Source organism: Poeciliopsis prolifica, unplaced genomic scaffold (assembly GCF_027474105.1).
Source record: "Poeciliopsis prolifica strain line A6 unplaced genomic scaffold, Auburn_PproV2 SCAFFOLD013, whole genome shotgun sequence".
NCBI lineage: Eukaryota > Metazoa > Chordata > Actinopteri > Cyprinodontiformes > Poeciliidae > Poeciliopsis > Poeciliopsis prolifica.
This window is the reverse complement of record NW_026562388.1, coordinates 3795053-3816436: the sequence shown is the minus strand read 5'-3', so window position 1 is coordinate 3816436 and position 21384 is coordinate 3795053. Positions and strand designations below refer to the sequence as shown.

General features: G+C 40.8%; 2 protein-coding genes across 6 annotated transcripts in view; one reads left to right on the top strand and one right to left on the bottom strand.

Moving 5' to 3' along the window:
* The first annotated feature begins 5 nt into the window (after positions 1-5).
* On the top strand, positions 6-5590 carry LOC129365192 (ankyrin repeat domain-containing protein 34B). The gene is given in 6 exon segments (XM_055038195.1): positions 6-2230; positions 2780-3120; positions 3759-3941; positions 4035-4134; positions 4137-4250; positions 4643-5590. Coding segments are annotated over 5 exon segments (1338 nt in total). The 5' UTR covers positions 6-2230; positions 2780-2907; the 3' UTR covers positions 5371-5590.
* A 99-nt stretch (positions 5591-5689) lies between these two features.
* Positions 5690-21384, bottom strand: part of zgc:110158 (uncharacterized protein LOC553590 homolog) — a 42810-nt gene continuing 27115 nt past the window's right edge. Inside the window, exons 5-18 of one of the 5 annotated variants that reach the window (XM_055038196.1) lie at positions 20990-21079; positions 16206-16289; positions 15066-15125; positions 14916-14979; positions 14311-14375; positions 14152-14213; positions 13177-13222; positions 12368-12403; positions 12230-12284; positions 11927-11997; positions 11618-11696; positions 11487-11515; positions 11290-11391; positions 5690-8845 (exon numbers count right to left, since the gene is read on the bottom strand). In XM_055038196.1, the coding sequence (XP_054894171.1) occupies positions 8675-8845; positions 11290-11391; positions 11487-11515; positions 11618-11696; positions 11927-11997; positions 12230-12284; positions 12368-12403; positions 13177-13222; positions 14152-14213; positions 14311-14375; positions 14916-14979; positions 15066-15125; positions 16206-16289; positions 20990-21079 (1014 nt within the window). In that variant the 3' untranslated portion in view covers positions 5690-8674. Of the gene's footprint in view, positions 9093-11289; positions 11392-11486; positions 11516-11617; positions 11697-11926; positions 11998-12229; positions 12285-12367; positions 12404-13176; positions 13223-14151; positions 14214-14310; positions 14376-14915; positions 14980-15065; positions 15126-16205; positions 16290-20989; positions 21080-21384 lie in introns of all 5 variants that reach the window. The other 4 variants (XM_055038197.1, XM_055038199.1, XM_055038198.1 and 1 more) reach the window with 4 other exon arrangements.

Below are 21384 nucleotides of genomic sequence, written 5' to 3'. Positions count from 1 at the left end.
CTATTGGTCGAGAGACACGCACAAGCCGTTGCGTAGGTCTTACGTAACGGCTTCCACTCTTTTTTTTCTTTTTTTTTTGTTGGGTTTCTCGTCCTCGTCTCGCTATGCTAATGGTCCTTTACATGAGGTAATGGGGGAGACTCATCTATACGAAGGGCTATGGCAAGCCACAATAAGATATAATTCAAAACCCCAGTCATGACGGTGGTCTTCCACCATTAAGAAAGACAGCTAATGACAGATATCTAAATATTTATTTAGATATAGATATGAATCTTTAGAAGATTTAAGTACATGTCAATAAATACAAACAAATAAAACTACTTAAGGTTTAAAAAAAAATAAACTTTTTAGTGAAAAAATGAATCCAGTCCAGATTTGACCAGTCCCAGAATCCTAGATTTGGAACTAAAGGTGATCAAATGCAGACCAGGTTCCTCCTCCAAAACCATTCCAAAGTCACTGTCATAAGCCACAACTGATGACAGAACATCAGTTTCAGATAGCTGACACTGTACAAAAGTACAGGTCAATAAAGGATGGATTGAGGTGCAAATGACAGACTTTGTTTTTAGTCAGGAGTTTGTGATGATGCCCTTGGTCAGGTACTTAACACGTACAGGACGTTCGACTTTAATCAGTTTATTCAAGGATACATATTTTGCAACATGCGTTGTTTTGTTTAGCAACATAAACTGGATGTTCATCCATGCCACATAATATAAAATTATATATTGAATGGAGAGAAGATGTTTTTTTTTCTTTTGCTTCTTCCAAAATCACATTTGTTTTCCAGAAATATGCAGTTTGTGACAATATGCTGTGACATTGAAGCAACCGTCATATAGATGCCATTAGCATTAAATGCCTGCGGCAACTCTAACGACACCTGCAAGTAAAAAATCTAGAAATTCTATATAATGAAAGTGCTTAGGCGACAGGGAGAAACTGAGTTATAAACATCAACTTAAAAGAGCTTGTCAAACAATTATATAGTAAAGTATCTTGCCATACAAGTCTGAGACGAGACCATATTTTTACAGCTTCACAGTTTTAGCCTTTAAACCCTCTTAAGGCCAGAATTACATAAAGGCCACATCATGAAACTGTTGTAATTGTGAAATAACAAAAACAGTGATGATGTGCTCCATCCTGGTTTGTTACAGACAACTCTAATTTTCAGGATGAGGCAGTTATTCACTATTATTGTGTTTTTTTGTGGGGAGGGAGAGGGTGCTTACACGGCAGAATTAAAAAAATAAAAAAAGGCAAAATTTTGTCTGTGCTGGAAGGATGGTGGTAAAAAATAGTACAAGACTGTCTGAGCCACACCGATAAAACCAGCTGAACTGCAATTCTGTGTCTGTGACGCAAAGTGCTGCATACATAAGGGAGCATCTATGACCAAACAGATTTATAATAAATAAATAGTTAGTTCTACAAGGCTAAGTATGGATTAAAAAAACAAAATTTGTTTTTTAACAAAGAAGATGCATTGTTAACAGAGATGAGGCTGATGGGGAGGGGAAGACTTCATGAATAGATGACAAATAGTAAAATTATAGTTTCAAACGTCCTGATGAGAATTCGTAAAACTAAGATCACGAAAAAATATAAATTAATCAATTAAAAAAATGACATGGAAATAAACTAGAATAGGAGAAAAGTTAGTAAATCATGATGATGACACAATAAAGTAAATTTAAAAAAAATAATGAGTATGAAGCCAAACAGTGTAAGGAAATTGCATAGATAATAAAATTTGGAATAATTTATCATAATTACCTAAAATCAAACAAAACCCTGATCCACAAAGATCAGTCTCAAATTTGTTTTTTTTTTATTTTTATTTTTTGGTTTTGTCCTTCCCTGTATCTATTTGAACACAGATGGTGGTCACAAGGCAGACGAGAGCCGTTCAAAGCTGACTCATATCAAAGGCCCTCTGGCTCTTTGTGATGCTGCGTTTGCAACAGGTGACATTTTGGGCTGGAAACCGTTTTTGACTTTGAACGCCAACCCTGAGCCGAACCTCTCCGGCGCCGACAGGGAAAAGCAGGGCAGGGATTATAGCAGAGGGAAACTGACTTTTCCCTCTGCATATCGCAGCAACATGGTGGAGTGAAGGTGCTCCTTCTAAAAACAAAGGCAAACCTTTCAAAGGATTAACAATGATTTTGGTGTGAAATTATTTCTTTCCTGCTGATTTGACAGCAAAAAGAACCAGAAGGTAAGTGACTTTTTCTATCTTTGTTCTCAACTTCTACTTTAATTTAGAAAGTTTTAGTAGGTGACAAAAAAAAAAAAAAATATATATATATATATATATATATATATATATATATATATATATATATATATATATATATATATATATATATATATATATATATATATATATACAGAAAAACAACAAAAATACAATACAATTTAAATAATATCCTTATGTTTTTTTTCTCCTTTGACTATAAAAGCTTCATGTGTAGATATTTAGATCTAGAAATTTACAGACTATGCCTAAAAATTACGTTTATTGCTGGACACCGACAAATATGAATGATTTCCACTGTTTCAGATCAGAAGATTGGTCCAATGTGGAGCCAGTAGCTTGTTGATGAATTGCAAATTTCAGCATTTCTTTCCCCCCAAACATCCGTTTCTGCCTGTGGTGTTGCATTCATTTGTGTGACTATGCATCATTTGAAGCCTTTGCAATTTAAAAATTGTACCATAAACTGACGCTTCAGCACATAATTTGAGTTGCATCCTCCACTTTCAGACCAATTCCAGTGGGGTCGTCGAAAGCACCGACACGAATACGACGTTCACGTTGGTGAAGTGTGTACATAAACCTCTCACCGGGTCAGCAATTGAAATACAGCCGCACTTTGTTTTGCCTCTCGGGAAATGGGGGATCCTCTGACGGACTCCAGCTCCCTCATCAGCGCAGCCTCCCGTGGGAAGCTTCGTCTGGTCCGCCTCCTGGTGGAAGGTGGAGCCCAGGTGAACGGGAGCAACCAGAGAGGAGAGACGGCCCTCCTGGCTGCCTGCAAGGCCCTGAGAGAAGAGCCAGCCGGGAAGGAGAGCGTGAAACTCCTGAATCTCCTGCTGCAGAATAAGGTCAAACTGTGGTGACAAGTACTTCCCCTTTCATGAAAACACATGTGCAACAGCAGTGTGGCGGTTTATGTCTCTCACAGACTAAACAAGACAAAACTAATTAATATGTAGCCTTTCAGCGTGATACACGAGCTTGTTTAAAGTGAATAATTCCTTAATATTGACGAAAGAGTGTAAGGTGTAAGTGAAGTAATCTCCCAGTGGAATATGGAAAAATATGTTCCACTAGAAGATGATTTCACTTTCAACTAGTACTTTTTCCATCAATATTAAGGAATCATTGTCTTAAAACAAACTTATATGTGGCTTAATAGTTACTTATAAGTTAGTACTTTGTTTTTTATTTCAAGTGTGCTAACATATTTGCTCTAGAAAGTAGACAAAAAAAAAAAACTCAAATAAGCCTCCGATTGATGTACTTCATCCACCTGCGTGTGTTCTTGAACATTTTGCCATTGTGGAAAACAAAACCTCTCGTCAAAAGTGCATTACGAAACAGACACTTTGGTTGTGAGCCACAACACAAAACCAACAGACCCAGACCAGTTTTTTTATGGTGGGAAGATGACGCAGACAGCATTTAGATCAGCTAAAGTGTGAATTTTAGAAATATTTAAACATAAATCACCTATAATCAGGCAGATCCCAACGCACGGGACCAGGAGGGTCGCACTGCTCTGATGTACAGCTGTATGCGGAGAGCGGGCGCTCTGGTGGCGTCCGCCCTGGTGGCTGCAGGAGCGGACCCGTGCATAGAGGACGGCTCTGGAGCCTCAGCTTTGGTCTACGCCATCAACGCACAGCACCAACCCACAGTGCAGGTTATTGTCCCAACAAAAAAGAGAAAACAGAGAAAAGTCCTAAAAAGAGGAAACTACAGCAGCCGGATGATTCATGCCACACTTTTATTTCAGGTGCTAATAGATGCTTGCCGGGCCAAAGGTCGCGACATCATCATCATTGCTACGGAGACGGGCGCGGACAGAGGCCCAGTGACCAGGAGGTACCTGAACGTCCCCCGTCTCCGGACTCCTCCCCCGTGTCCTGCATGTCCCCGTCCGACATCACCCTGAAGACGGGCTCGCTAAACTCACCTGAGGGGGGAAACGTCTTCAACTTCAGAGGAACAAGTGAGGATTTGAAAAAACTTTCCAACTTTCCATCTGGACAAATGTTTTATAATCAGATGTAATAAAGGCAGAACCAGCTGGCTGACGAGAAATGTCATTGGACGGGTCAAAATGACACTATGAACTCCAATAACACTGTACCCACTGTGAGGCATGGTGGTGGTAGCGTCATGCTGCAGGGTTCTTTGGCAGGTAAAGGTGAACTACCTCACAATTATTTAATATAAATTTCTACCATTGAATCTTGCATGTAACTACATCAACTGAACGACATTGTGTTTTGCCAAGTTGTTCCTGGACGAAGGACCAGAGTATAATTTTGGAAGAGTAGAAATAGAATCATTTAGTCATGATTCAGGCTTTTCTGTGTAAACCATTTCGTTTATGTCCAGCAGGCAAACATGGAAGCGGCAGCAGACGCTCGTCGTTCGAGCTGAGTCAGTCGAGTCCGTGCAGCGGTCCGGCTTCCAGACACCGGGTGTCATCTGAACCGTGGTTGGCCATTAACAACCTGGACTCCCTGAAGAGGGCTTACGAACAGGGAATGAGGGAGAGGAACCTCAAGGAGGAAGAACGTGGAGGCGCGGACGTGGATGAGGAGATGCATTTCCAGAGGAAGGACAACGTGGCGCATAGACCGGATGCTGGGTTTGCCGGAGACGCTCACAAATGCTGGAGCAATGACTCGCTTACAACCAAGCCAGACTGTGGTGTCCCCGAGAGCATTCTGTCACCGGAAGGGTCAGACATGAAGCTTTCACCCTGCTCATCCCCTCGCTTTCATCTCCGCAGGAACACTCTCCCCTCTGTCACGGTGGTCCATCCTCCGCTTCACCTCCCGCCCTTAACGAAGCGACCAGACTCTCACCTGCGGGTGCCAGCTAACGTTTTACCCGCAGGAAGCAGACCCGTGTTTCAGCCGCGCCCACCCTGCTCCTCTCCCCCGTCCCCAGCGTGTGCCAGAGCGGCCCTGCTCCCTCTGCTCCCCCAGGCCTCCTCTCTGCTCCCCCAGGCCTCCTCTCTGCTCCCCCAGGCCTCCTCTCTGCTCCCCAGGCCTCCTCTCTGCTCGCTCCTTCTGGCTTCAGGAGCAGGTCACTGCGTCGTCACTCGGCCCAGTTAGAACAAAATAATTTGGACTTTTGAAACTGTGAAGCTATTGATAGGTTCGTGGCCTGGTTTTATCCATTTATTTTAAATGAGTGTCGAGTCCAGCTGCATCTGCAGCCTTCTGCCTTATTTTGTATCAACTCGTCGGTTCTTGATCTGCATAAATGTCACTTTCACTTTCAATGTCAGTTTTTTAGATGTCAAACTAACCGCTGAAGCCAAACTAGCTCAGTTTGTGTGTTTTCATGTCTTTTTGTAGCCTGATGGAAAAGAAATATTTGAGAAGAAAAATGTTTGGGGCTAAAATCCAGAAGGAACACAGGAGCGCGTGCTCATGGCAAAAGGAGTGAAGTCATTTTATTTCTTTTTAATATGTATCTACAACAAGGGGGACACAGGCAAAAACGACCGACAAGTTGATGGAAATTAAAACAAAACAATAAAATAAAGTACATTAATCAGCATCGATGTAGATTTCCAACCTTTTTTTTTTCTTCCAATAAGCAACTTTTTTTTTTTTGTCTAAAGTAACTTTACAATATAAAGAAACATACGAAGGAACCTCTTTTTTTAACTACACAAGACATTTAGGATCTGAAACTACCCTAACATGATATACAAAGCAACTTCCTGCCTCATATTCAATACTGCTTTGTCATCAGGAGGAAATAATGAGGAACCGAACAGAAAAGAAAACAACAAAACAAAACAAAAAAATCTTTACTCCCAATTCTGCTCAAAAGTCCTTTCTTAACCTTCCCCATCCCTTAATGTTACAGTATTATACATCAGCACGATAGAAATACAGTAATGATCAACATTGTGACGGCTTTGCTTACAGGACAGAAAGAGAAGTCGGACTGCATTTTATACAACAGTATTAAAGTACATGGGAGAAAACGCATGTTGACGCACTTTCTCCACCTCATCTTAGCAACAAATATGTCCATGTGGCTTTTTCTCGCCTTCCTTCCTCTTTACTTCCACAAACGTTTCTCTTGCCTGATTTTAAATAGATTAGAAAATCCTTCATAGTATAGTAAAGTATGTACTCTGATCTCCGGTGTGCTGGACTGAGAGCCAGTGTCCTGTGTGCCCTGCTTTGTTTGTTTTTGTTGTCGAGTCAAAAGAAGCTGAGCTGCAGTGCATCCGAGACCAAGTGTCATTTGTTTTTGCACTCGGTCTTTGAAAATTCTGCCAAAAATTGTAAAAACAGAAAGAAGAAGAATGCACCATGTTTAAAACATGTGTCGATGACTTATCCCAGAACTAACTACAGGTCATTTTCCTCCTTTTGTCCTGCACAGCTGCAGCACAGAGAGGCCGCCCTAGCCCCCAAATAATATGGGTTGTGAGGTGAAATAGCATAATCGTCTATAGCAGCTCCGGTTTTTTTAAGTTTTATATCATTTCTGGTTAAAAGTACACACAGTTTGCCTGAATCAGCACGCTACTGATCAACTGTTCAGCTGTGATTTGAAATATCAAAACATGTCAATGATATCAAAATGCATTTTACAGTATTTACAAAAAGGAAAAAAACAACAAAAAAAAAAAAAAAAAAAAAAAACAGAACAAAAAAAAAACAAAAAAAAAAACATGGAGTTGTACAAAAACAATTCAGAAATGAAGGAAGGGGGGAAAAGTGGTGTTTGTGTGAGAATCCCAGCCTGATGGAGAGACGAGAATAAGGGGAGAAGGACGGAGGAGGAAACGGAGGGACATTGCTCTTTTAATCAACGGAGCAGAGATTTGCGGCTCCAAGACCTTCCTTTCGGCAAAGCAAGCTCCAAAAACGGCACAGTCAGACCAAAAGGATGGCAAAGTTTGCAGAGGACGGTGGGGTGGAGTGGACAGAACCTTTCGGGCTCAGATGGAGGACTCTGCTGAGTGCATCTGCAGATTTATACAGTTGCTACCAATTCTGCAATCGACGACAAACAAAAACAGGGATGACACTTAAAAAAAAAAAAGGAAAGAATTTATAAACAAATTAAAAGTACATAAATAAATAGAGCTGTGCATCATCATTATTATTATTATTATTATTTTACTGCAGCAAAGTTACAAAAGCAAGAGGCAGAGTTGCTGCTGCTGATGAGCAAGGGAGTGAAAAGGTCTGGATGTTTTCAAAATGCTCAATAGGTACCGTAATGGATGAAATAAAATCCCACCAGCAGGGGGCAGTGTGCTCACAGAAAGCCATGTGATGTGCGGCAAATTACAGGTGCTTCTCAGTGAGTCTGAATATCATCAAAACATTTATTTCAGTGTTTAAATTCAAAATGTGAAACTGACAGAGTGATACATTTAATCCAGCTGATCAAGGTCAACAGCCAATAGAAAATCTGAAATGCAGCTTCAGCTAAGATGGCGACCTCTGACCTGACCGTGATCAAACACCCTGCTGCAAGCATGTTAATGGAAAACTGGGTGGAAGAAAAAAGTGATAGTGCATGATTACATGCGCCAACACGGAGAACAGCTGTCACATTCCTCAAGCCGACACAAAGTCAACAGAACAAAGACTGTACTGTTGTTCAGCAGCACATTTTTTTTGTTTTTGTGCAGTCCGAGCTTGATGAGCTGGAAAACCTGCATGACTTAAAGCTCCGCAGAGAATCTACTGATGCAAAAATTAATGCAAAAGGAACCCGGGTCAAGTACTGAGTGAATATAAAGAGTGGACATACTTCTCAGTTACTTTATTAATTTTTTTTTTTTTGATGGTTTTCATTTAAATTTTGTTGGAAACCGCATTTCGTATTTTCATCAGCCGTCAGCTATAACCACCAACTTAAATATACACTTAAAACATTCAACTCTGGTTAATTTAACATTTTGAATTGAATTTCTGATATGAATTAACTTTCCAATGATATTCTAAATGAGAGGAATCTGTATTTGAGACTCACGCGTGTGTGTGTGTGTGTGCGCACATGTGCTGTCTTCATTTAAACAGTGTGCCCCTAAAAACAAACAAACAAAAATAAAAACTTAATCTTAAAATGATAGCAATATCATAAAAATAATACAATTAAAATAAAAATAGCAATGATACATTACATACACAAAAGAATTTTGGAAAAACATGTTCACTGATCATCACAACAACTCTGTTACAAATGTACACATACAGAAAAAAAAAAAATCAATGTTGGAGCGACATCGAGGGCCCTCCATGAAATCTGTTGGGAGGAAAAACAAAAACCAGAAAAGATGGAAAAAAAAAAATCCATCGTTGATGAGATTCCCAGCAGCTGCGAAGAGAGTCCATGAGGGACGGCGGCGCTCACCGGTCTCCTCCATCCCCTCGCTCATTGTCTAGACCCCGAGAGAAAGCCGGGGAGGCTGGGGCCGGAGTCTGAGAGGAGGCCCTTCCTGCTGCCCTGCGACTGCTTCCTGTTCACGCCGGCGGCCATTTTGCACGCTCCAGGAGGGCCCGTCTTAATTAGAGTCCCAGCATGCTCGAGGGCGCTCCCGGAAGGCTGCGTGGCCGCACCGGTTCCCCAAGGGAGGAGAGGAAAGACGGAGGGCGGGGTCGGGGCGCAGTCAGTGGGGGGTGGGGGGTGCGATGAGGGGAGGCGGGTCAGTCCGAGGGTCAAGTTAGGATTGAAGAAAATGATAAAAAATAAAAATAAAAAAAATCAGGTGCAGAGTCACAAAAAGTTGGGGGAGAAAGATTAAAAAGAAAAAAAAAGAAAATCACACACTCATCGTCATGTTGGGTGAATACTGAAAAGAGAGAGAGGGGGCGGGGGGAGGAGGAGGGCAGAAATGAGTGGAGATATCACTGACAACGATTAAACACTAGAGGGCACTCAGATCCAGGCCTGCAGAGCCACAGGAAGCACAGACTTGAGGTCTGAGTCAGGCTGCTTATACAACAGACTCCCATCAGTCAGCTCTGTCATGATTCTGTTGTCTTCAACAAACAGGAAGGGAGGTCAAACTGCTTTCAGAGATAAGCATGCTTTGCTGCGGCGCTCTTAGGTCAGGGTTCCAAAATGGCTTCCTCTTCAATTTTCCAGACTCAAATTTACAAAACAATTAGTTTTCAGAGCATTCTGGATATTTGAGCACCAGATGTTTAACCATTTGGATTTTAGTTTCTGAATTTCCCACAAATCTACTGGAGTTGGCCTCTGCTCAGATAGTGAGATAAATAGGCACTTTTTGTCCTCCCTACTTTTTCAGATGTTCAGTTGGAATGATTTGGTATTCGCTAAACATGGGGCCAATGGAAAAGGGGCAACATATTCTATAAAGCACCTCTTTATTCTGTTTTTAAAACAGAAAAAAGGCCAATGGGTCCTTTTATAATAGCACTAGCTACACTTCACTAGCTGCAGTTCTTGTTAGGCTACAATATTTATCAGATTGTCATAAATTCAGGTGGAAAGCACAATTTTAAGGAAATCGCCATTTAACTATCACTTAAATAAGGAAGAAAGGAAGAAAAAAGTATTCTGCTTTTTTTCCCCTGGTCATTTCAGACAAGACTGGGAGCAGATGCGGAGAACAACTTGATTGCTCCAATAATGAATCAGATGTGTTTTGTTTTAAGTTTACAGCAGCTGCAGCCTTTTATCAGAGCTTGTTGAACATCCTGTGAACCCTGTGGCTCTGCAGGATGAGGGTAAGAGAGCATCACACATTTTACACAACGCAGGGAACCAAACCCATCACCTCCCACCCGTTACGGGAACCAGACCCAATTTGTTTGCTTTGAGAGTTTCACTTACAGTTCAATCAATCGACTATAATCACGTCACTGATACAGAGGAACAGAATGAAGTTCTAAGAGATTAGTAAGCGGCTACAATGCAAGCAGAACACAAGCTGTTATCAAGAATATATGTGGATAAAAGTAGTTGTTTTTTTTTTGTCGCTAAAAACAAAATTTAGAGTGCTGTGCCCCAACATGTAAAGTTCAGCTTAAAAAGAGTCTAAATCTAGAAAATATTTGAGATTTAAAAAAAGAGATTGCTTCTAAAATACGTCTATTTTGGATCTTGAGGCCCAGATGTCCAATAACCATGTTTGAGTTTGATAAGCAGGAACCCAAAATTTCACAATTCAAGATGAATTTTTGACGATAGGTATGGACTCCTTTTTGTGTGCAGATCTTACTATTCACTCGTCATGGACTGAGTGTAAACAACTTAGAGCTTTTAATGATTCATTTCAACGGAACAAACATTTTAAATAATTTTAAAAACTAAAATTGTTTAACTTTACTCATCCCCACCAAGCTGGAGAGAATCAGCACCATCTGTAGTCCTCAGCAGAGCTATGAAAGACTAAGCTGTTCGGTCAGAATGATAAAGTTCAGAGAAATTTGAAGAAAGAAGGTGAGGCTGTGAAATATAACTGTGCGTTAAAATATGTACTAGTGCTAACACAGAAACCAGTATCTAATGTCTTCCTCATCTGCTCTTGGGGGTTCAACCAATCAATACCAAGGGAAAAGATTGGTACTCCTGGATTGGTTGATTTAACTCTAGTTTCTAATTTGTGTATTAGCATTCACTATAATTCATTCCACTCTAAAAAAGAACAGTCCGAATGAATCATTAAAGTAAATACGGCCTCATGCCCATGAATCCAGACTGTTTTAAAATGTCCCAAAAGGGTTTTATTCAACTTTGATTTGATTTACCTTGTTGGTTTTGAGCTGCAGAAAACATAAGATTGTATAAAAATAGAAACAAAGGAAAAGTACAGTCTGCAAAACTGAGATTTCTATTGAAAAATGTAAACTTCTCTTAAATAAAGTACTGCAATAGGGACGAATTAGCACTTTATTTCACTCCTAAATTTCAATCATCCAAACCCTCTGCTTGCATTCTTCCACTGTTTTATGTCAGGATTTTAGAGGACAAATCGTTAAAGGGTGTGAAATGTCGCCAACTCACTCCACTCCACTTACACTTTCGCTTTGGAATGGGTTCAAAAAGTTGCCGCCCATTTCGCCGTCGTCCCGCGGCGTCCCGGGAGGATTGTTCATGCCTCCCATATTGTTAGGAGAGCTCTGGTGGGAGAGAGGGTCGAACAGTAATAATACAAGATGCGACTGAAGCGCCGCTGGAGCAAAAAAGCAAATGCTTAAAGAAGATGTTTACTCACCTTTGGCAACCCATCCATATCCCCAGACCCTGAGGATGTAAAGCACAGATTTCAGTGCTTTCAGAAAGAAAGAAAAAAACAAACAAAAAAAAATGTTATATGAGTTGCTAAGTTGCACTGTCTCAACCCACCTAGTGATCCATTCATGTGATGTGGCTCCATGGCTCCCATAGCTCCCATTGGCCCATCAGGCCCCGGTCCCATAGGGAACTGACGAGAGGGAATTATGAATGACTGAGATCATTTTTCTCTCTGCGGACTCGTAGATATAATTGTAATCTTTGGAGGCAAAGCTGAAGTGATTTAATTCAGACTCCCTGGGTTAATCCTAGTGTCTCTCCTGATGTTAAACAACACTAATACAGTTAGAGCAACTTCATGGAGCAACATTCACGTTTTCATCTTTGCCGTAAATAATTGATCCTGTAACAAAAACTCACATTGGGTCTGTTGCCTCCAGGTCCGATAGGATTCATCATTGTGTAGATGTTTTCACTGGAGTTGGTTGAATCTAGGAAAAATAACACAACTACATTAATGACAAGTTATTTAAGTGATGATGTCACACAAAAAATAATAATAATAAAAAAGGATTTAATGGAGTGAAGGACAAAGGATCAAAAGAAAGAAAATGCAAGACGGGGAAAATGAGAAACGAAAAATAATGAAGATTGTTTAGTGAGGAAATGAACAGAGAGAGATAGATGTGTGTTTGTGACAGGGGACATAATTGGGTGACGCACCACCTGGGCTGGGCATGATGGGAGTTCCAGGCGGACCGCCTCCACCCGGTGGACCCTGGGAAACAAAATTAAAGGTTTACAAATCACATAAACAGAAGACATGTCTTAATAAAGTGGCTTATTTACACTTTGACTCACCACATAGTTTCCTGGTGATGATGAGGAGTAAGCTATCTGCAGAGGGAACAGTGGTTAGAACCAACTTACAGTAAAAATCTGTACAGTATGTATTTGCATTGAGCCAACTTTACTCTGATAATTAGACCTGTTGAAATGACATGAGTTCAGCTCTCTGCAAAACTGAACTACATTCAAAGCTCTGCATGAAGCAAAATGAAGCACGGTGGTGGCTGCAGGGTCAGAGTTAAGTTAAATGCAGGGCAAAGGTGGAAGAAAGACATGTCTTATGCTTTCAAAGACTTGAGGCTGGAGAGAAGGGTTAGGTTCAAACATATGGTCAGAGTCTGATGAAATTGTTCAAACTGAAGCACAGAATGGCCTAGTCAAAGACCAGACATTATTTCAACTGAAAATCTGTGAAAAGACTTAAAAATAGCTGAAGTTGTGACTGAACTGGGAACATTTTGAAAAGAAAAATATTATTCTTTTAGCTAAAATCTCTGTCTCTCTCTCTCTCTTTCTCTGTCTCTCTGTCTCTCTCTCTCTCTCTCTCTCTCTTTTCTCTCTTTCTCTCTCTCTCTCTCTCTCTCTCTCTCTCTCTATATATATATATAAATACATTATGTAACAATTTTACTTTGTATTTAAACAACTTTGTGTTGCTCTTTCAAATTAAATCCTCAAAAATACTCAGTACTTATTGTGACTAGCAACAAAATTTTGGTACACCTGCTTAGAAATGACTATTCAGAATCAAGAGTAGAATATATCCACCAATCGTCTGCTATGTTGGTTTTGAGTGTGTTCATGCAAAGACTCGGACTCACTGAGTTAGCGTTAGGTCCTGGCCATGGCCCCCTTCCTCCAGGACCCCTGAGGAAAAGATGGGGCAGGACACAAAGAGAAAAAAGTGTAGAAACATTTGGTCAGAAAGAGAAAACACCTTAGATGAGACTTTCTGACAATAAAAGACTGACTAGAAAAAAACATTATTTATATATATATATATATATATATATATATATATATATATATATATATATATATATATATATATATATATATATATATATAAAAGCAGTATATGTTTTAAAATAAATTAACCAACCATTTCAGCTTGTGTAGATTTTCAACTTGCTAAAATAATGTTCTAGCTTCAAAGTCAAAATGCTTATGGCACTAAAATTGTGCTTCAAGTCAGAAAAGCAAAAGCTAGGTTTCAAGATGAATTGTGTTTTAGTTTAGGGTTGATCCATGACATTCCTCTCATGATCTGAAAACCTGAAAAACTCTACAGGAATTCATACTGAAGGAAAGACCGGCTAATGATATGTTGGTTGAAGTGTCTGTACATGCAGATTAATAATCCTACTTCTTCCATTTAGGACTATTTGTATGCTCAGTGTAGAATATGTAGAATTATTCTACATATTTATTACTTTATTTGTAACTTATTTATGTTAGTGACCTGGATTTCCTCCAATAGGGATCTATACATGACCATCCTCTCGTATTTGAACTACTTTGTAAATGCAGGTTGTGCCAACTGCAAACTGACAGTTTATATATTCTTTATGAAACGGCCAATGTGGCGTGAACGATCCATTTAAAACAAGTAACCCAAAGAGTAGGTGAAATTAGCAAAAAAATTGTAGCAACTTTCTTTCAGCTGTTGAACTTCAGAGGCTGCAACAGGTGGAGGAGGGGAGGCACTGTTTGTCCAGTGATACTCAAAGGAAGAGAAGAGCAACTACAGGCTGACTAAGGTACCTGTGAGCTAATGAGCATTTCACTGGACTTACATGTTCATTCCTGGCATGGGACCCCCCATGGAGTTGGGAGGAGGCCTCATGCCTCCGTAGTTCTAAGAAACGGGGCATAAAAAAAATGTGAGAAAACTCAAAATGCATTTGAATCAGTCAAAAAAGAGAAAAAAAACCCTCCATTTTCCTTATTTGTACCTGTGGTCCCATGGCCATTCCTCTGGGAGGATTCATTCTCATTGGTCCACCCATATTAGGATGTCCTGGCAGAAAGAAAAACAGAACAAGAGTCACACCATAAACACACAAGCACATATGTCTCAACTCCTAAAAGTCAGGAATTAAGTCAGCAATGCAACAGACAATGCACTGCCGTAATCCCATGAGCTGTAGCCCTCTAGACTCCAGTCAAAATCACAACATATTCCTCCTCGAGTCAAACACACCCACCATTTAGTTAAAAAGGCCAAAAAAATACATAGAAGATTAACAAATGTGCCATTTTTACATGTGCATTGTTTAAAGGTTAGATTTAGCTAGCTATTAAGGTGATTTCAGGAATGAAGAAAAGCGTATTTAAAACGTTGTTGCAACTGGTTGAAGGCCTAAAGACTAGGATTTTAAATCTGAATACATAAACTACCAGGCAGAAAGTCTACAGAAGAGTAAATTGATGAATGTTGATCACAGTATTGTCAGCATCAAAAGTTAGTTTGATTAAAATAAATAAGAGCGACACAAGAAGGAATCCCTGAGGAACACCTCTCGGTCGACAAGGGAAGCTAGAGGTTCTTCAGCCTTACCTTGCGGTCTTGTTGGGTCCAAACTGTTTGGCAGGAGAGGCTGCGATCCCGGGATTCCCCCAGGCTGGATACAGAACAGACACGAAAACTCAACAACATAATAACACACACAGTTGATTTAATGGAAATTTGATGCAAACAGGCGATTACCTGATTTGGCATTCGGAGTGAGGGGCGTGGACCACCTGGATACCGCGGCGACATGAAAGGCTGAAGGGACCAGAAAAAAAAAATAAAGTGGAAGAAGGACGACAGAAAAGAGAGGAAAAAACAAGGGCGGTGGGGAAGAGACACAGAGAAAATGACATTTCTATTATTGATAAATCCAAAAGCACTCAAACAGAGAAAGCACAGAGAACACACAGATGGACACAGCGCGGCTGGAAAATGGATGACAACATCGGAAAACTGCAAAATCAGCAGCTTATCCGACGAGGAACCGAAAAGGAAAACATCCTTGCATGAGCTTGTGCGGTATAAATTGTAAAAGCGCACTTATACCCAACAAGATGGACTGAAAGCTTGTTTTGAGTGCCGGTGTGCGAGAGTCTTCCCTGCTCTCGCTTTGGTGTAAGCCGACTCGGCCCTGTGGTCTGCCTTGGCGCAGTCGGAGACACCTCGGGCCAACGACACGGTTCAAAACCCTCAGCGGAAGCGTGCCCACACTCTCTCGCACACAAGAAAGAAACTGGAAACCACAAGAATGAAAAGCCGAGCCGCCGCAGTTGATGGGCAAAAGCCTAGCTTCACCTCCACAGTGGCGTCTGTAGCTGCTGTAGCCGAGGCACGACGGCTGAACTTCCTTCATGTTGATAACCAAAAACTCTGTATGAAACTGGTGGACACGTATGCGATTGTTAATTTTGCTTGTCTGCTGTTTTATTTATTGGATGCGAGAAGTGAGGGGGAGGGGTGTGTGCGCATGTTTGTGTGTGTTCAGGCTGGAGCAGATAAGTGTGTAACCCCCCACAAGCTGCTCCGGGGGAGGGGCAGGGAGTGAATTATTCATCCTGCACGGGGACAACCGATTCTCGGCCTTCGAGAGGTTGCTTGGCTTTTTACATTTTTTTCCCTTTTATTTATTTAAAAAAAAAGAAGAAAAAAAAAAAAGAGCTCACAACTGCAGGGGCTTCCTTTAGTGGGGGAGTTCGCCTGAACAAATGTAGCTCTTGTTGGGCTCCAGGGTGGTCGGAGGACAGAGTGCAGGTAGCAAATGGGAAAAGAGAAAGCTGGAGTGTGTGGGTCAGGGAATGACGGGGTGTTTGAGAGAAAGTGTTTGCTGCTTCTTACCTGGCCATGGGGTCCCATCATGGGGTTGCTGGGGTTGTGTGGGGGGGGCTGTGCATGGGGGGACTGCTGAGAGCCGGGCGGTCCCTTTAAGAAAGAAGAGCGATATCAGAGAGGGGAGGGGGCAGAATGTGGGGTTCACACCTGGAGGAAGAACCCGATCAGAGTCACAGGAGAGAGGAAAACCATGTTGGTAGGGAGTCTGGAAGGAGTGTTTACGTTGGAGGAGGAAGTTGAGAGGAAAACGCTGCTTATTTTTTGGGGTAAAAAAAAAAGAAAGAAACACCCCAAACTAATTGACAAGTAGCATCTTTATACACGGCCTTAAAGTGACCCTGTCACACCATAAGCGTTGCTCGTTTCCGCCACCTGGTTACGTACCGGGACTGTTCTACTTTCAACCACATGGGGGCAGTGTTATCAAAGGCTTACTACCAACAAGCCAAGCAGAGGCACAGACGAGCATCCAGAGAAGAACGCCGACCAAAAACAAAATAAACAAAACAAAAATACAGAAGCTTTTCTGGAAACCTACTTCATGACAGAGTCGTGTTCCGGTGCCGACACACAAATACGCTCACACATCATACCGTTGACTTCTCCACGCGGGACAGGAGGTTAAAAACCTCTGATAAATACTGTACATCTTTACGTGACACAAGGTTCAATGTTTTACTTTCTTCCCACCTTTTCCAGCTCTCCCCTCCAAAACAATGAGTGGCAGATTCACAAATAGCAAGTGGAATTTTCCACCTTTCCCTCCAAGACACCCGGACACACAAGGAGAGAGAGGCAACACGTTGGCGACCGGAGAGCGTCAGGGAGTGTGTGCGCTCAAAGTTAGCCTGAGAATAACTAGTTCAGAGGAACCTGTCGTGACAAATGTCTCAAAGCAACATCTAATGCTCGGGCTCTTAAAGGTGTCATCAGAAATGGTGAAAACCTTTCATTTCATAACCAGACGAGGTTTTCTGTGCAAGTCCATCCACGTAAGCAGCGGATGGAAGAAAAATGACACATGCTTTTGACAGTTTTTATTTTATTTCATTTAAATAGTTCCTGCTTGATGCATCTGCCAATATATTTCACTGTGGGAGATTATTTTTTTCAGGGTTTTCTACAACTCAGCAGGTTTTTACATGCAGCCACAAAAAGTTTCAGTCTGTTCTAACCAGAGCGCATTCTTCCATGTTTGCTACGTTAAACTGAAAATGGGGTTAATTACAGCTTTCAACAACTATCTGCTGACCAAATCCTTCAAAGTGGCCAGATTTGTTAAGTCTATGACTTACACTGTCAACATGTTATCCCACCTGAGCTGTGGATCTCTGCAGCTCCCGCAGAGTCACCAGGTTCCTCTTGACTGCTTCACTGATTAATGCTCTCCTTGCACAGTTCAAGAGCTCAGTCATTTCGTAGAAGGTCTACAGTGGTCGCATATTCTCTCCTTTTCTATTGTGATCAACTTAAATCTTGTGACTGATCAGTGGATAAGTTAAAGATGAGCCCTGATTGGACAGCACTCATTTTACTTTGCAGTTTATTTATGATGTGCTTTGCCATGGATCTATGAACCCTGATATCAATTCTTCAGAGGACCGCAACAGACTGTAAGCTGTTACATTTCCAGATCAGACAGTTCATCTCTTCTGTCTCTAAACACACCGGATTTAGACGACAGTGCGAGGATGAGAGGAGCCAGAAAGATGGCAACATCCCGTAAAGATTGTTTTACTATTATTGCCTAATGAGACTTCCCTGAAGAGGTCAGTGCCTCAAAATATTTTTAAAAAAGTATGAATGTTGAGTAGGGTCAAGTTTCTTAAACACATGATGGTTTTCAGCCAGGTAGAAACTTGGATTTAGGAGAATTCTGCAAAATGGCCTTTTATTAACAAAGTGATGTTTATTGTCTCTAATTTTAATACTGTCACCTAAAGCAGGTTGTTTCCTACACTGGCTTTGCAGATGTTTGGTGCAAAAGTGCATTGACATTATTAAAAAAAACAACTAGGTGTTAAAAAAAAAACAACTAGCTGTTAATAAGTGATGTGTTTCAAGCTGGAAAACATGCAAAGTAAATTCTAGAGTTTTTCTAGACTTCATTCTCAAATTAAACAAATTGTGAAAATGTATTAGTAGACCCATAAATAATATTAATGACATGAGATGGCACCATCTCTAAATGTTCAGGGCCAAATGCAGTTCCAGTCAGGCTTTTACTGGTCAATACTGATTTCTAATTTGATGTTTGATTCAAAGCCCATCAACTTTCTGAACACCATAAAAACATACGAGCTCATTTGTGTAGCATTTGTTTTAATTCTACAATTAAATCTAAAATTAGTCAAAATTATTTGATTTTGATTAATCAAAATCAACCCTGAGGATTAGTTGGGGCTGACTAGTCCTCAATCCCAACCTGAGGAATAGTCAGTTCCAACCTTTTTTCCTCCAACCGGTGAACGCACCACGCTTAATGCAACTGACAACAGTGCTGTTCCGTGTGGCCACAGTGACTGAGGGAAGAAGATATAATCTGTATCAGTGAAAGGTTTAAGATTAGGTTGGAGGAGTGTAAGAAGGCAGGCCTGCAGATAGTACAATTTAACCCTCTTCACCCATTATGCCAACATTTAATATAATAAACAGACCGTATTTTCTAGAATATACACAAAAAGTTTGCATAACGCTTCCCAAGCTAACTCTGCTAACTGCTAACAGGATAGAAAAGACAATCTGCAAAGTTTAAAAGTGTATGACAATTTAAGACAAACCTTTTTTTTCCTACCACCATGTGACGTTGCCTCTGCTCTTATTTTAAATAAGTAATGACCAATGAAGACTAAGAAACCTTTCGAAATATTTGTAATGTTATTACTCAAACAGAAATTTGAGTTGGGAACAAATGACAGTCTTTGAACAACAAGAAACTCTGTTGTCAGTGCATCTCCATATGGAGGTAACTCATGTGGGCATGCTTTTTAATAATCCATAAGGGGCATTTGTTCTGTAAAAAAACAAGACAAGCATATTGTTCAGAAAACAATGTGCTAATCCAGCCTTCAAATATCTAAACATTTAATTTAAATCAAAGTTTTGTGTGAAGGAATCCTTTAATGTTTAAGAGTGCGAGTAAGAGCTGCTGCTATCAAATATTTAATTATCAAAGCAACAAACTGATCAAAGCTCAAAGCTTACTTGCACAAAGCGCCGTTCAAACTATAAGGTGGAAGAAATCTTTATAGCTGTCGCCTTCATCTTGTTTGAATTGTGTTAAAACAAGATTTGCCTCCTGTGCAACACTTAACTTGTAGGTGCGTTGCTTCTTACATGCATTTTATTTTTTTCTTATGGAGTCAGGCATGCCACTGACCACAGCACTAATAAGAATAGAAACAAAATTCTGCACAATGTGTTGTGAAGCAAAGCAGCTTTCTGGAAACATAAGTTCCCCTGAACGCAACAGACACACAAACCCACGCCCAATCTCACTCTCCCACTGACGATAAAAATAGCACTTCCATGCATCTCGCGTCGTCACCCCCCTCTCCCCTCCTTCCTTATTTACAGTCGTGCTTTCACTATTCCTCACCACCAACGAGCCGGCGCACCATGAGGATGTGAGGCCTCAGTGCGGTAGCAACCATCTTTTACATTTCCCTTCTCTTCTTCCACTCCAATTTTCTTCCTCCCTCCTATATTGTGTCACCCGCGTTTTAGCTCCCACTCGTCGCCGCTACCTTATCGCGCCTCCTGCCAAATGCCACCGCTGTCCATCAGGCTGCTGCCTCGCAGAGGATGTGAGAGCATGTGCTTTTGTTTGTGGGTGCTCACACACATTGGTGTGCCGCCTTCTCTTCGCTCTTAGAGGCTCTCCAACACAGAACCCCTCCCCGCCCCCATTTGGCGCTACAGAGCTGGGACGGGTCAGAGAGGGACAGAAACAGAGATGGATGGGTGGAACGGAGAGATGGACACGGGATGGTTGAAGCGTCGATGGGAGTGAGAGCTGAGCCACAGATGAATGGACGGAGTCAGGTCGAATAAGTCTCAGCTGGTTTTGAGTAAATAATCTCCCTCATTTACTCAGAAGGTAAATAAAACTCCCAGAACTGCAAACCTGAGTAACAATTACAACGAACTCCTTAAACAGACATGTTTGTTGAGTTTGTGTCTCATCTTCCCACGCTTACCAAGAACGTTGCAAATAACAATAAAAGATATCCACAAATCACAACTACTTTATGAAACACTTACGCCTCTGTTTAGTGTTTTGCATTCATCTGGACCTCTCAACACAGGCACACAAATTGTTCTATGTGAGATATCTAAAGCTTAAAAAGTTGATTCATAACCTAAATATGGTTTAGTTTTGTTTTGTTTTTCAATCTCAAAACACTGAAGCATTTGCAGAAATGTTCTATTGACTCTTGAAATAGATAATTAGGTGATTTCAGAATGTAATGGTTATAATAGATTTTATTTTACGTATCAAAGTATCAAAAGAGGGTAAATGTGCTCTGATAAGTGTGTTCAGGCCACACTTATCAGATTTGAATTTATATATATATGTAAGAACCATGTATTATTTTCTGTCCATCAGACAGTAAAACAAAACAATTTTGTCAAATTAAGTTCAGTGGACACTTTCTGAACAATTAGTCTTCATACTACATATAATTTTAAATTATTTGGTTGTTTGTAATTTTTTTGAGGAGTGGTCAAAGGGATGAATGAGAGACACTGAGAATGTAACAAGTGGGAAGAGAGGAGGCGGGTTATACCTGGAAGAAGCCTGGGGGAATGGGACCACCTGGCATGGCGTCGTTGGGGGGCATGTTGCCCATCACTGGGCTCGGCGCTGCCGCTGCGCTCTGAAACACACAGACGACAGCTAAATTAGCCTGCGCTCCACAAGCCCGGCACACTGGGCAGGAACTCACAACACCTGTATTACACTGGTTCATGCAAAATATTTAAGAACTTTGTTTAAATGGAAACTTAACTTATGTAACACAACAGTTTCTCTTTGTCAGAGTCAAATAACAAAGCAGTATTCCTACATATTACTGTAGGAGTACAGTAATCTAATTTGTCCATACTTTTCTAGACCAACATTTTTGAGTTTCCCTGTCAGTTTTATCTTTTTTTAAAGACATAAGCTCCAATATTTAGAATA